The 14974-nt window shown below is 52.4% G+C and overlaps 1 protein-coding gene across 1 annotated transcript in view; it reads left to right on the plus strand.

Annotated features, from left to right (window-relative positions):
• Window positions 1-14974, plus strand: part of POLE (DNA polymerase epsilon, catalytic subunit) — a 45646-nt gene that overhangs the window by 5215 nt on the left and 25457 nt on the right. Inside the window, exons 7-21 of the mRNA XM_047101066.1 lie at window positions 1096-1237; window positions 1352-1432; window positions 2175-2282; window positions 2574-2684; window positions 2955-3040; window positions 3276-3395; window positions 4645-4777; window positions 4871-4984; window positions 5114-5326; window positions 5579-5686; window positions 10821-10949; window positions 11034-11136; window positions 11228-11374; window positions 11772-11917; window positions 14225-14373. Coding sequence (XP_046957022.1) covers window positions 1096-1237; window positions 1352-1432; window positions 2175-2282; window positions 2574-2684; window positions 2955-3040; window positions 3276-3395; window positions 4645-4777; window positions 4871-4984; window positions 5114-5326; window positions 5579-5686; window positions 10821-10949; window positions 11034-11136; window positions 11228-11374; window positions 11772-11917; window positions 14225-14373 — 1890 coding nt within the window. The remainder of the gene's footprint in view (window positions 1-1095; window positions 1238-1351; window positions 1433-2174; window positions 2283-2573; window positions 2685-2954; window positions 3041-3275; window positions 3396-4644; window positions 4778-4870; window positions 4985-5113; window positions 5327-5578; window positions 5687-10820; window positions 10950-11033; window positions 11137-11227; window positions 11375-11771; window positions 11918-14224; window positions 14374-14974) is intronic.

The raw sequence follows: 14974 nt of genomic DNA on the forward strand, positions 1-14974 counted from the left end.
ACCTTTTACAGTATTGCAAGGTGTACCCAGAGGCCTATGCCTTTTCTCTAAAACTCGTTGTCTTTTTTTTCCCCTTTAATAGTCCATTTAGTGTTCGGAAGCTTACTGGGCTGATATTAGAGTTAATATTCTAGTGACAGTGATTTCCTGCTTTCCAATGATAAGGTAATTATGGTACGGAAAATTGCTACTTACCAGCTGCTCTGCCACGCAGAGAGCTCTATGAGTGTTACCTCACAACACTCCTGCAGGGTGGACGTGTTCCTGTGACCCTTGTTCTTTAAAAAAAAAAAAAAAAAAAATTTTTTTTTAATGTTTATTTTTGAGACAGAGAGAGACAGAGCATGAACAGGGAAGGGTCAGAGAGAGAGGGAGACACAGAATCCGAAGCAGGCTCCAGGCTCTGAGCTGTCCGCACAGAGCCCAACGCAGGGCTCGAACTCATGAACCGTGAGATCATGACCTGAGCTGAAGTCAGACTCTTAATCAACTGAGCCACCTAGGCACCCCATGACTCTGTTCTTGATGGGGAAACAAGGTCAGCCAGGGTGGTTCACATCTGTACATGTGCCTCCCAAGTAACAGAGCATTTTCCTTTCTTTGTTTCTAATTGGGATGTAACGTACATCCCATAAAATATGTGTTCGGAGCTCTCACTGAATTTCCTGCCCGTAGCCTGCTGCTTGTGGGAGGCTGTCATCCAACGTCGTCCTTTTTGTTTAAAGGATTTTTTTTTTTTTTTTTAGTTTGTTTTTGAGAGAGAGGGAAAGAACATGAGCAGGGTAGGGGCAGAGAGAGGGAGAGAGAGATCCCAAGCAGACTCCACGCTGTCCGTGTAGAGCCTGACACGGGGCTCAGACTAATGAACCGAGAGATCATGACCTGAGCCAAAATCAGGAGTCAGATACTTAACCGACTGAGCACCCCAGCATCCCCGCCAAACCCCCCCCCCACCCCACTAATTCTTTAAGAAGAGCCTGTCCTGGTCATCTTAGCCACCTTCTACCTTTTGTGTTTACTCTACATGGACTCTGGCCCCCCCCGCACCATCCCCCAGCAGACTGTAGTTAGGAGTATCCTCTCTCTGTTTCACAGTGTTCTGCAAGGGGGCAGTGTGGTTGTTGATGAAGAGGAAGCCTCTAAGAAGGTCACTGACCAGTTGGACAACATCGTGGACATGCGAGAGTATGATGTGCCCTATCACATCCGCCTCTCCATTGACCTGAAGATCCATGCGGTGAGTGGGCCGTCGCTTTCGGGCAGCCCCTGGCGGTCAGGAGGTGACACTGAAGAGAAATACCCCTCCTGGGACAGACGTAGACTCTTGATAAACACGCTGCACGTCCCGCAGGCTCACTGGTACAACGTCAGGTACCGAGGAAATGCCTTCCCTGTGGAAATCACCCGCCGAGATGACCTTGTTGAACGACCCGTAAGTACTGCTTGCGTTTCCTCCATCCTGGCTTTTCCACTTGTTTCTAGAGAGATCTAATTCGGTGCTGAAGAATGAATACAATTCAGAGATTTGTTTTCTTCTTTTTCCTCAAATACTTTCTTAAAAAAGTTGTAGAGAAATCTTTTTCCTTTTTCTTTTTTGTCGGTTTCTGACGACGTGTGATTTCACTTAGTGCTTGTATGTCACCATGTGATGTCCTTGTTTAAGCCGGGCTGGATCTGAACTTCAAAGGAGAGCTCTGACTTCCATTTTGGGTGGTTGGTAGCGACGTGATGGGGTGAAAAGCGGATTCGTATGTGGAAGGCTTTGGTTCAGGAACACATTTGTGATCTTGGGCAAGTCTGTACTCTGTTTTCTCATTTCCAAAGTGGAGATGTTGACTCTAGCACAGTCTCCCATGTGGGTTATCGTAAAGGTCAAAAGGAGGTCATGATTTTAAAGTACTTTGTGACTCAAGTGCTCTGTAATTCTAGGATTTTCCCATCGTGCTTTAGCCTCTCGTAGGTGTTTAAGATTTCATACCCTCTGTGAATCGTGGTGTTCTTGACATAGGTTAGTCAACCCAAAATGCCTCTCTCGCTTCTTTTGGAACCTCTCTCTGTGGCTGCTTGGCTCTTGTTTTAGCAGCTGGAGGTGGAGGTGGTGGGTGTCGGGAAGACCCTTGGCGTCTCCAGAGCTCAGCTTGGTTTACGTCCAACTTAATGAGATGTCCCTGCAGGACCCTGTGGTTTTGGCATTTGACATCGAGACAACCAAACTGCCCCTCAAGTTTCCAGATGCTGAGACTGACCAGATTATGATGATTTCCTATATGATTGACGGTCAGGTAAGTGGTGCTTTTTGGGGTGTACGCTTCCTGGGAGCAGCATGCACCCTGTGGCTGGTATTTTTTCAGTGAAAATAAGTGAGTTGAGTCCAGGAAAGTGAAGAAACAAGCCGTGCCCCTGCCTTCCAATCTGAGTCTGACACGTTTGGGGTCTAGGGGCTGCAGCTCCTGGTGGACGAGGGGCCTCCCGTTGCTGCAGACTCTTGTTGCAGGAGCTTCTGGGCCAAGTGTGGGGAGGTGTGTTTGGCTTTTTGTGTCCTAACTCACACCGACTGCTCACACGCTTCCCAGGGCTACCTCATCACCAATAGGGAGATAGTGTCAGAGGACGTTGGAGATTTCGAGTTCACCCCCAAGCCAGAGTATGAGGGACCCTTCTGTGTCTTCAATGAACCCGACGAGGTAAAGAGGTGTCATGTGAGAAACTCCCTGGTGTTTGGGGTGAGACGGGAAGAAGAGCCCCCTGACCCTTGAGGCCTCAGTGCTCATTTGACCAGAATGGCAGCTTGCTGGTCTGGGTTCCTGGCGGTATGGTCCTTGTTCACACTGGGGGCACGGGGTGGGTGTGGAAATGAGATACAGCCTGCTTTTCTGAAATTTTGGGAGGGGTGATTGGGAGTAGCTGGAAGAAGAGAAACACATCCACTGACTGCTACGAATCATTGAATTTAGGTTCATCTAATCCAGAGGTGGTTTGAACACGTCCAAGAGGCCAAACCCACCATCATGGTCACCTACAATGGGGACTTTTTTGACTGGTGAGTCTGATATCTAGTTTGTGAGTAACTGAAGTGTGTCGGGGAGGGGATGTTGTGTGGCACTGTGAATGTACTCACGCTAACGAGCTGTACACTTAGAAATGGTTAAGATGTAGAGGAGAGGTGGGTGGGGGGGTTCCTGGGTTTTCTCGGGAGTCTCGTGGGGCAGTCTTTCTGTATTTGAGGGAGCTGAAGAATACCTGCCGTGTGCTCATCTGTCTGCCCTCATCCCTAGGCCGTTTGTGGAGGCCAGAGCGGCGATCCATGGGCTGAGCATGTACCAGGAGATAGGGTTCCAGAAGGACAGCCAGGGGGAGTATAAGGCATCCCAGTGCATCCACATGGACTGTCTCAGGTAGGCCCGGCGGCTCCTGGCACTGTCTTAGAGGGCTTTCTGTGTGTGGGTCCAAGGCTCCCTTCTTGCACACCCTTGTCCTGTCTGCGTCCCTTTGAGGGAGGATGGTGGCCTCTGTTGCAGCTCCGTCACCTTCAAGGACAGCGGCTGTGGCTGGGTCTGGGGACGTGCTGTCTTCCGTTGTGTGTTCATTACTCCTTCCACCAGCAAACACATCAGTGTCAGGCCTCGGGCTGGGGAAGCCAGAACAGAAAGAGGCCGGGTTGAGTGAGGCCCCGGTGCTGTGAGAGCTCCTCACGGAGGTGAGGGTGCTGCAGCCAGGGGTGTCCAGGCTGGAGAGAAAGGAGCTCTTGTGGGCCTCCTGTACCCTGTGGGGAGGCAGATTTTATCTTGGGGGGTCTGGCATTATGATGGGGGCCGGAGGGAGCAGATGGGAGTGAGGAGAGGGGTGGACTTGGGCATCCACAGACCTGGGCGGGGGGCAGGGGCACCTGGGGCACAGGGAATGTTGGTTCTCAGGGTTTGGGGTGGGCTCTGGAGCAGGAGGGTGGGTTCTAGGTAGAAGCAGGCCTGGGAACCCCACTTACAGGGGGCGTGGTGATCAACGGATTCCAGAAGAGAAGAAAAAGGATGGGGGGGGGCTTCAGAGGAGGCGGCAATATTGGGAGACCCCAGGGGCACTTCTAGGGGTGAGGATGGCCAAGGGTCTGGAGGCTGAGGGAGGGGAGGCTTGATGCAGTCAAGAGAGAGCTGTGGGCGCCAGGGACACGACCACATCCGTCTCGGAGCTGCCTCACAGGGAGGATTTGCAGACAGGTGTGAGGGTGAGGGGCGCAGGGTAGCCCCCGGTTTCTGCGCCGAAGGGACTGTGTAAGCAGAGAGGAGGTTAAGAAGAGGGCCTGAGCCGGGTGGGGGAGAGCAGGGCAGACTGGCAGTCCCATGGGACAAGCTGGGGGGCTGAGGGCTCCCTCCTGCTCAGCGTTCTCTCTCTCCACAAGGGACAGAGGGAGGCCATGGGACTCGGGAGACTGGCGTTTCCTTGTGTTTGTGGGCGTATCTGTGAGATTACCTGGATCTGGGATAGAGGCTTCGCGAGGCGCCTGTGCCACGCGGGGTCTCGGTGGCAATCCTTGGCGTACCTGTTGGGACGAGGCGTCTTTCTGTGTCGTGTCCAGCGGGGCTGCCTCCCGCAGCGCGTGGGCTGTGTCTCAGAGCCATCTCTGACCTTTGCACGTGTTCTTGTTCCTAGGTGGGTGAAGAGGGACAGTTACCTGCCTGTGGGCAGTCACAACCTCAAGGCGGCTGCCAAAGCCAAGTTGGGCTACGACCCCGTGGAGCTGGACCCTGAAGACATGTGCCGGATGGCCACCGAGCAGCCCCAGGCATGCGCCTCTCCTCACGGCCTTTACCTGTAGCTCCCACACGGTGCCTGCCCGGCTCCTTGTCGCTCTTACTGCCCTGTGTTCTCTCCTCAGACTCTGGCCACATACTCGGTGTCAGACGCGGTGGCCACGTACTACCTGTACATGAAGTACGTCCACCCCTTCATATTCGCCCTCTGCACCATTATCCCCATGGAGCCTGACGAGGTCAGTGCGTCTCCCGGCCCCGTGTGCCAGTGTCAGCCCGCCGGCCCTCGGAGCTCGTCCCCGGCGGCTGCCGTGGATGCAGCTGTGTGATTTTGGCGTTTGGTTTGACGTCTGGCTTTTCCCCCGCAGGTGCTGCGGAAGGGCTCCGGGACGCTGTGTGAGGCCTTGTTGATGGTGCAGGCCTTCCATGCCAACATCGTCTTCCCCAACAAGCAGGAGCAGGAGTTTAACAAGCTGACCGATGATGGCCACGTGCTGGATGCCGAGACCTATGTGGGTGGCCACGTGGAGGCCCTGGAGTCGGGCGTGTTCCGCAGTGACATCCCCTGCCGGTTCAGGATGGTGAGCCCTCCCCGCTCTCCCGAGGGCTGAGACCCAGAAGCCTCCAGGGCTGCAGTACAGCCCTCACCCCTTTCTTGGCCTGTGGGTCCCTCACCAGCCCTCCCTTGTCTGGCCTGTCCTTGACTGAGGTGCTGCGGGACAAGCCCTTGGCTTCTCCGGGCCAGTCCCCACAGTGTCTTGCCCGAGGTAGTTGGGTACGTGTGAGGGCGTTTTCCCTTCTCACTTGCGTCCTCTCTTGGTCATCTGTACTAGAATCCTGCCGCCTTTGACTTCCTGCTGCAGCGGGTGGAGAAGACCATGCGTCATGCCATCGAGGAAGAGGAGAAGGTGCCCATGGAGCAGGTCACCAACTTCCAAGAGGTAACGCTCCGGGGGCCAGGAGAGACCGTCTTCACACGCCCTGCTTGTAGACTGGCTGCTTTCAGTAGCATGCACCTACTGTGTGCTGGTACTTGGGCTCCGAGCCTGGTGATACAGAGTCTGTTCTGGTCTGCTTGGGGGGCACAGGACAGTGTTGTGGTTACAGTGAATGACTGGGCTTTGGGAGATGGTAGAGATTCACAAGTTGGCCGTGGGGTCTCGAGCTGGCTATTGCTTAGAACATCGTGGTGGGTGGACGCAGGACAAAGGCGAGGGATAGGCCTTATGCCCAGTTCATTTGGACTTTATTTTGTAGGCAGCGAGGAGCCACTGGTTTTAATTTTTGTTGTTCAGGAGACTTTAAAAGTGATGATAGTCGGGGCGCCTGGGTGGCGCAGTCGGTTGAGCGCCCGACTTCAGCCAGGTCACGATCTCGCGGTCCGTGAGTTCGAGCCCCGCGTCGGGCTCTGGGCTGATGGCTCAGAGCCTGGAGCCTGTTTCCGATTCTGTGTCTCCCTCTCTCTCTGCCCCTCCCCCGTTCATACTCTGTCTCTCTCTGTCCCAAAAATAAATAAACGTTGAAAAAAAAAATTAAAAAAAAAAAAAAAGTGATGATAGTTAATTCCTACAGATGACAGAGTAGAATATAGTGACTGTAAAAACTGTCCAATAAGGGTTAGAAAGCACCATTTACAAGTGCTACGTGCCTAGAGACCCCAGGTACCTCCCGCCTTGCTTGTCTTATTTGAACGTGGCACTTCTCAGGTGTGTCTGTCAGGCACTGCTCAACACTACAGCATATTGAGTTACTAGTGGTTTGGAGCTTTTACGAGTTTTAGGATTGATTTTAAGAAATATGTCATAACATGGGCAGATGAGTGGGTCTGTCAGTTAAGCACGTGACTCTTGATTTTAGCTCGGGTCATGATCTTGACGTTGTGAGATGGAGACCCGCATCAGGCTCCACGCTCAGGGCAGAGATTCTCTCCTCGTCCTCCCCGTCTCTCCTCTCTGTCTCTCTCTAAGAAATGTCTCAGAACAGACTCACTAGGCAGAATTCGAATAAGAATGTGGTTACAGGGGCGCCTGGGTGGCTCAGTCAGTTAAGTATCCAACTCTTAATAGATTCTTGATATCACTTCAGGTCACGATCTCATGGTCCTGAGATCAAGCCACACGCTGGGCTCTGTGCTGGGCGTGGAGCCTGCTTAAGATTCTCCCTCTCCCTCTGCCCCTCCCCTGCTTGTGCTCTCTGGTCTCTCACACGTGAGAAAGCTGTGTTTGTACACTGTAAAGTGCTGTGCAGCTGTTGTTAGCTCCAGCTACCATACACTTTAAGAACTAAGAACAACCTGGGGGCGCCTGGGTGGCTCAGTCGCTTAAGCATCCAACTTCGGCTCAGGTCATGATCTCACGGCTCTTGAGTTCAGGCCCCACGTTGGGCTCTGTGCTGACAGCTCGGAGCCTGGAGCCTGCTTCGGATTCTGTGTCTCCCTCTCTTTCTGCCCCTCCCCTGCTCACACTCTGTCTCTGTCTCAAAAACAAATAATATTAAAAAAACTTAAAAAAAAAAAAAAAAGGAACTAAGAACAATCTAGAAGAGTGGCTAGGCTAAAGAACAAATGTGAGTTAACACCTTAGAAGGAACACACTTTCAACTTGAAGAAACAGTGAAATGAGTGAGAACAAAGATATGCTGATTGGAGGGACTCTAGACACCCTGGTGAATCCAGCACTAGGCTCCTAGAGGACGGAGTATGGCTCCTTCGCGGTTTCTAAAGTGTGTTCTAGGGGCGCCTGGGTGGCGCAGTCGGTTGAGCGCCCGACTTCAGCCAGGTCACGATCTCACGGTCCGTGAGTTCGAGCCCCGCGTCGGGCTCTGGGCTGATGGCTCGGAGCCTGGAGCCTGTTTCTGATTCTGTGTCTCCCTCTCTCTCTGCCCGTCCCCCGTTCATGCTCTGTCTCTCTCTGTCCCAAAAATAAATAAACGTTGAAAAAAAAAAAAAATAAAGTGTGTTCTAGAGGGCACTGGACTCATCTCTTTGTTCCCGAGGGACCATCTCATCCCGAGGATGCTGATGGGAGGTGCCAGCCGGGGATCTCGGCAGCGGAGGTGTGTTCCATGGGAACTGTGTCTCCCTCCCCTCTTACCTGGACTGTCTCCGTGGGCCTCCTCATTGGCATTTCAGGACCTGCCTCAGGGTGGAGAAGGATGGAGTGATTATTCAAATGATTGATTTGCTTAAAATTCAACTAGGAACAAATATTAATACTTCTGGTATTTTCTGTTGTATATGATAAACGTTCTTCCTTTTAGTCATTGTTGCTGTATAGTTTTGGTGTGTTTTTTTATTTTGACTACTTTGGAGGGTTTTAAGGAATGTTTTGTTGTTGTGTTTTGTTTTTTGAGAGAGAACTTGCAGGGGTAGGGGTGCAGAGAGAGAGAGAATCCCAAGCAGGCTCCACACACAGCACAGAGCCTGACGCGGGGCTTGATCTCCTGACCGTGAGATCATGACCTGAGCTGAAATGAAGAGTCGAATGATGCTTAACTGAGCCACCCAGGCGCCCCTTAAGGAGTTTAATACTAAAGGCAATTTTTCATTCAAATGATTTTTCTAATATGACTTCCAAATTTAACATATTTCATTAAAAAAAAAAAAGATGGCTACTCTCCTGGTTAGTCTTCGTATTTATTCAGATGTTTTTTAGTTTTCTCTGTTCTTTTTTAAGCATTTTTTTTTTTTAATGTTCATTATCTTTGAGAGGAGAGAGAGCAGGGGAGGCGCAGAGAGAGGGGTAGATACAGAATCCAAAGCAGACTCCAGGCTCTGAGCTGTCAGTACAGAGCCCGACGTGGGGCTTGAACCCACAAACCATGAGATCATGACCTGAGCTGAAGTCGGACGCTTAACCAAGTGAGCCACCCAGGCACCCCTGGTTTTCTCTATTCTTAAATGTCTATAACAGACGTTGGCAAACTATAGCCCATGAGGCCTGTGTAACCAGCAAGCTAAGAATAGCTTTTACATTTTAAAGATGTTATAAAAAAAAAGATTGTGACAGATTGTGTGGCCACAAAACCTAAATTAAGATATTTATTATCTGGTCCCATCCAGAGGTTTCCTGAGTCATTAGATTAACTTCTAAATATACTAATTCTCCAGTTCTGATGTGTATGTTTTGTGCAGAATGAACTTACCAGATAAGTACATATGAATGTTATGACGTAATCAGGTATTGGTTTTGGGAGAGTGAATATATGACCATTAGAAGACAGTTAGTTTTAGGGGCACCAGGGTGGCTCAGTTGGTTAAGCATCCGACTTCGGCTCAGGTCTGATCATCGTTTGTGAGTTTTAGCCCCACATCGGGCTCTGTGCTGACAGCTCGGAGCCTGGAGCCTACTTCTGCTTCTGTGTCTCCCTCTCTCTCTGCCCCTCACCCACTCGTGTTCTGTCTCCCTGTCTTTCTGATCCTCCTCCACTCGCACTCTGTGTCTCTCTCTCAAAAATAAACATTAAAAAAAAAAAAAAAAAGAAGTGGACTCTTTCTCTCCCTGTTTTATTTAGGGCTTGGTCTTTAGTATTTTTAATTGTGCTAGTTTCCCCACGTTTACTCTGGGAGGCTTATTCTCTCAGGTATCGGCCTCCTCCCCCTGTGTCTGCTGTTGGTCATGGGGGTGTTTCTTCTCACGCTCTGTGATTTTGGGATGTGAATTTGTATTCAGCAGGGAGTCTCCTGCCGCCCTTCAGGGGCCATCAGTTACTTTGATGGTTGTTTGTGGCCGGGGTCCCTTGTCACCTGGTTCCTGGGCCGGAGGGTTCCCAGATCCAGTGGAGTGTAACGTAAACCCCACACTTATTAGAGGGACTAGCCTGCGGTGCCAGATGTGCAGCCCAGAGGAGATGTGATTTTGGTGAGCAGACTTGTAGTTTATTCTTTCACAGAGGTGGCCTTTGTTGGTCCTGCCTTTTTGGGGGGGTTCTGTATCGTCCCCCTGTTGTGTGCAGGCTTCCTGTCCCTGAGGAGGCACGAGAACCGTGCGGGAGTGCACACACCCTGGGCCAAGGCAGCCGACCTCAGAAAGGCCTGCTCGTGAGGCCGGGAGCTCGGGTCCCAGAAGGGAGGTTTCTCTCCTTTCTCGGACAGGAGTCCCTCCTGAACCTCGCTCACTCGTGCAGACCCTGGTTCACACGGAGCATTGCCCTCCTGGGAGTGTGGTTTGGGTGTGTGTGGGCCAAGGTGCCCAGGTGCCCAGTGCTCAGTGAACACTCTGGGCACTGGGTCCATGAGCAAGATGGCATCAGGCACATGTCCCGGTTTGATGCCGGGAGAATTAAGCTCATCCCAGCTTGAGCCGGACCTCCTCCTGACCTTGCCCCAATGCCTTTCCCCTTTGCTGACTGAGTTCTGTGTCCTTGCACTGCGAGTCACTGCACCTGGGAGTGGTCCTAGAGACCCCGACCCAGAGCCTGGCCTCTGCCAGGCCACTGCTGATGTAGCTCTCTGCTCTGGTTTTGAGTCTACTCTTCGCTCTTGCCCTCTGGGGTAACTTAGAAACTCAGTTCTGCCTTTACAGGGATAGTCCTCATATTTCATGCAGGATATCTAGGTGTTAGGTACCAGGAGGGTTTTTTTAGATAACAGTTTAACCTCTGGCTGGAAACAAATCTGATTCATCGGTTTGTAAAGTAATTCTGGGGACCATCTAGCACCGAGGTTCAGAGTGTGGCATTTGGGCTAAGGGCGCCTGTGCTTGAGCCCCTGCTAAGCTCTTGAGCCTCTCGTGTGTCAGGTGAGGGTCTGCTGAGGCAGGGATATCACATGTCCACACTGTGCATGCACACAGGGCACCCAGGAAGGGTGCTGTTGATACTCGAGCTGGGTCTTACACCTTGCTGGCGGGTGGGCCCTGCCATCTGAGGCCACAGTCTTTCAGTTTTCTCCCAGTCCCAAAAGGTCCTCTGGAGTGGAGGCTGCTGCTTCCCGAGATGCTGTGCTCCTTAGGGTTCTTTCCTTGTGAGGTTCCTGTACCTCCCGGACCTAGCATTGGTGGCCAGCGTCTGCTGTCCTTCTGGGACCCACGTGCTTGCTTTGTTACTGTCTATACAGTCTTTCTCCTTTCTCCATAGGTGTGTGATCAGATTAAGACCAAGCTCACCTCCCTGAAAGATGTCCCAAACAGAATCGAGTGTCCCCTTATCTACCACCTGGATGTGGGAGCCATGTACCCCAACATCATCCTGACGAACCGCCTGCAGGTGAGACGGATTCCCCTGGCAGAATCGAGATCTTTTCTGCCCAAATACTAACTGCTGCCCTCCCCCCACCCTCCCCACCCCCAGCCCTCTGCCGTGGTGGACGAGGCCACCTGTGCCGCCTGTGACTTCAACAAGCCTGGAGCAGACTGCCAGAGGAAGATGGCCTGGCAGTGGAGGGGCGAGTTCAGTGAGTGCCACCCAGGGGCAGGGGCCGGGTGGCTCAGCAGGCAGCGGGTGCGTAGGTCTCTGTCACAGACTCTCCTCGGTCGCCCTCCTAGTGCCAGCCAGTCGCAGCGAGTACCATCGGATCCAGCACCAGCTGGAGTCAGAGAAGTTCCCTCCCTTGACTGCAGAGGGCCCAGCCCGGGCCTTTCACGAGCTGTCCCGCGAGGAGCAGGCTAAATATGAGAAGCGGAGGCTGTCAGGTGAGCGGTTTCCAAACACTGTGGTTCCTCTGACTTGGGCCTTTCTGGTATGTCACAGCTTGATGTCATCTAAACTAGATGTTGCACTAGATGAGAGATGAGATCACTGTGAACTATCTCTTCCTAGCTTCCCTTTCCTTATTTCTCCCTCAGTGAATGTTCGGATGATGAATTCTGTTTCCCGGGCTCTTGCCGAATTTGGCCCGTTCACACTGGGCTGTCCTTTGATAGGATAAACCAGCACTGTCTCTCTGAGTTTCGTGCTCCTCCGTACTGACCTGGGAAGCTTCATTTGTTGGTGTTGGCCTTATCCTGACTTCCTTTGGCTACGTACAGGTGGCCCGGCTGTCTCCTGTTTGGGGTCTCACATGCTTCCCTGCTCTCGATTGTGCTGCAGATTACTGCCGGAAGGCCTACAAGAAGATCCACGTGACCAGGGTGGAGGAGCGCCTCACCACCATCTGCCAGCGGGAGAACTCCTTCTATGTGGACACGGTGCGCGCCTTCCGGGACAGGCGCTATGAGTTCAAGGGTCTCCACAAGGCGAGTCTGACCTTTGTGAAGTCAGAACAGTCTAGTTTCTGAGATGAGAGTCCTTGCTTGGTGCTGTCTGGACAGTCATGACTTCCCCAGTTAGGATGTGTGGCTCCCAGCCTCACGCGTTTGGAAAGTAATTGAATGCACAGTTTTGAGTTTGTTTGTTTCTTGTTTTTAAGTAGGCTTCATGCCCAGTGTGGAGCCCAGCGAGGGGCCCGAACTCATGACCTGGAGACCAAGACCTAGGATGAGCTCAAGAGTCAGACACATAACCAACTGAGCCACCCAGGCGCCCCTCGGTTATTTTTAGTTTTGAGGATTTAAGGGCCTGAGGCCTTGAAACTATTTTGAATGATTGCTTTTGAAATATTTATTTAGAGCAGGGATCCGCTGACTATGGGTGGGCAGACTTTTTATAAATAAAATTTGATAGGAACGGAGCCGTGTCCGCTGCAGCAGGGAGGTGAGCAGCAGAGCAGAAGCGGAGGCTGCATGAGCACGGTACTGGCCATATGGCCGTAGTTTGCCAGCCTCCGGTGGGGACAAATTCGGGTGATTTACTGGCCTGGCTCATCCAGGAGGATCAGGGAAGACACATACCACCTCAGTTGTCATGACAAATCGTAGCTTTATACTTAAGCAAATGGGGTTCTTTTCCCTGAAAGACCTTCCTTCATTGTTGGACTCAGTAAGGTCCCTGCTCTGATAGACTTTATCACTGTAAAAGATACGCGACATAAAACCTAACGTTTTTAAGTGCACGGTTCTGTGGCGTTGGGTATGTTCACACTGTTATGCAGCCACCACCCCCGGCCCTTGCCAGAAGTCTTCATCTCGCAGAACTAAAACTCGGCACCATTTAACCACAAGCCCCCCATCCCACTTTCGGTCTCTGAGTCCAGCTCCTCTAGGCCCTCACGGAAGTGGACTCACGCGGTGTTTGTCTCTTATGACGGCTCCTTTCCCTTCGCGTCATGTCCTCCGGGTTTGTCCGTGTAGTCGCGGGTGTCAGAATCTCCTGTCGGGGGCTGAATGGTTCTCCGTTGTGTGTACGCACCACATCGTGTGCATCCGCCCCCTGTCCACGGACACTGGGTTGCTTCCGCGGTTTGGCCGCTGTGAAGAATGCCGCTGTGAACGTGGGTGTGCAAATCTCTTGAAGTCCCTGATGTCATTCTTTTGAGTGTGCACCCAGACGGGATTGCTGGGTCGTGTGCTAATTCCGTTTTTAACCTTTTGAGGAACTGCCATACCATTTCATGTTAATTAACTATTAAGTTACTTATTCTCTCTCTCTCTCTCTTCAGACAAGCACTAAAAGTGTCTGTCTTGTTCTTCAGAGTCTACACAGTACCAGGCACATAGTAGGCATTCAACAAATATCTGAATTGTTTCTTTCTTTTTATTACTTTATTACTTTTTTTTAGAAAGAGAGCGCACGCGGGGCGCCTGGGTGGCGCAGTCGGTTAAGCATCCGACTTCAGCCAGGTCACGATCTCGCGGTCTGTGAGTTCGAGCCCCGCGTCAGGCTCTGGGCTGATGGCTCAGAGCCTGGAGCCTGTTTCCGATTCTGTGTCTCCCTCTCTCTCTGCCCCTCCCCCGTTCATGCTCTGTCTCTCTCTGTCCCAAAAATAAATAAACGTTGAAAAAAAAAATAAAAAAAAATAAAAAATAAAAAAAAAAAAATAGAAAGAGAGCGCACGCAGGAGAGGGGCAGAGAGAGAGAATCTTAAGCAGCCTCCGTACTCAGTGAGGAGCCCAACACAGGCTCTGTCCCACAACCCTGGCATCATGACCTGAGCTGAAATCAAGAGTTGGACACTTGGGGCGCCTGGGTGGCCCAGCCAGTTAAGCGTCCGACTTCAGCTCAGGTCAGGGTCTCGTGGGTTTGTGGGTTTGAGCCCCGTGTCGGGCTCTGTGCTGACAGCTCAGAGCCTGGAGCCTCCATCAGATTCTGTGTCTCCCTCTCGCTCTGCCCCTCCCCAACTTGTGTGCTTGTGCACGCGCTGTCGCTCTGTCTCTCAAAAATAAACATTAAAAAAAAAGAAAGAAAGAAACCATGTGCTGGAGTCTCTAGGGGGTCGGTCACGATGTCTGCCCTGTTCATCTGGCTGTGCCACTAGAGAGAATGGGATAAGGAAACGTGGCAGAGCATCAACGGTTGTTTTTCCGGATGTGTCTATAGTCTTCACTTGTATTGGATTTTGAAGGTTTCTAGAGATTTGACATTTTCACAGTACGAGAATGCCGGGCTGCGGACTGTAGACTGAGCTGGAGGAGCCGAGTTGGTGATCGGTGCGCGTGTGGTTCCAGGTGTGGAAGAAGAAGCTGTCTGCGGCCGTGGAGGTGGGCGACGCCGCCGAAGTGAAGCGCTGCAAGAACATGGAGGTCCTGTACGACTCCCTGCAGCTGGCACACAAGTGCATCCTGAACTCCTTCTACGGCTACGTCATGCGCAAAGGGTGGGCTCCCAGCCGAGGGCCTCACTACGTGGAGCGCGGGGGAGAGCCGGGGCGGGGGTGGGGGCGTCCGGCTGCGCTGACCCAAAGCGTCTGGACTGCCAGGGATCGGTACCACGGACGTGTTGTCAGCACGTCTTGGGCCGGAGACGGTGATTTGGCAGTTGCCAGTGTATTTACGTGACTTGGTGAATGGCATAACTTGGGGGCTGTAGAGGGTGTAGGCCGTCCTGAAAAAGCACCACGTGAGCCATGGGGGGTGTAAAGCTGTCTGAGAAGTCAGGATGGCCAGGAGTGGGGGGGTCTGAAAGCCAAGATGGATGCTCTCTCTGATGGAGATGTGCAGCCAGGTGGGTGAGGGCCTTGGGGAGAGCAGGCTGTAGAGGCCTGGCCGCCGTGGGCAGGGTCGTGAGGAGCAGCAGCATGGAGGCTCTGGAGGAGAACGATGGGGTGCTGGGGTTTGTTGGGTTTGGATGAGGGGGAGGAAAGCGGGGCCGGGAGGGGCCGGCCTCTGGGCGCCCGACCTTGCGGGTGAGACCTGGTTTGGGGGCAACGAGGCGGGTGTCTGGTGGGGAGTTGAGGGTGTTTGTGGGCCTGTGCTTTC

This window comes from Lynx rufus, unplaced genomic scaffold (assembly GCF_022079265.1).
Source record: "Lynx rufus isolate CCGP_SWC_20201006 ecotype Redwood Valley unplaced genomic scaffold, mLynRuf1.p SCAF_55, whole genome shotgun sequence".
NCBI lineage: Eukaryota > Metazoa > Chordata > Mammalia > Carnivora > Felidae > Lynx > Lynx rufus.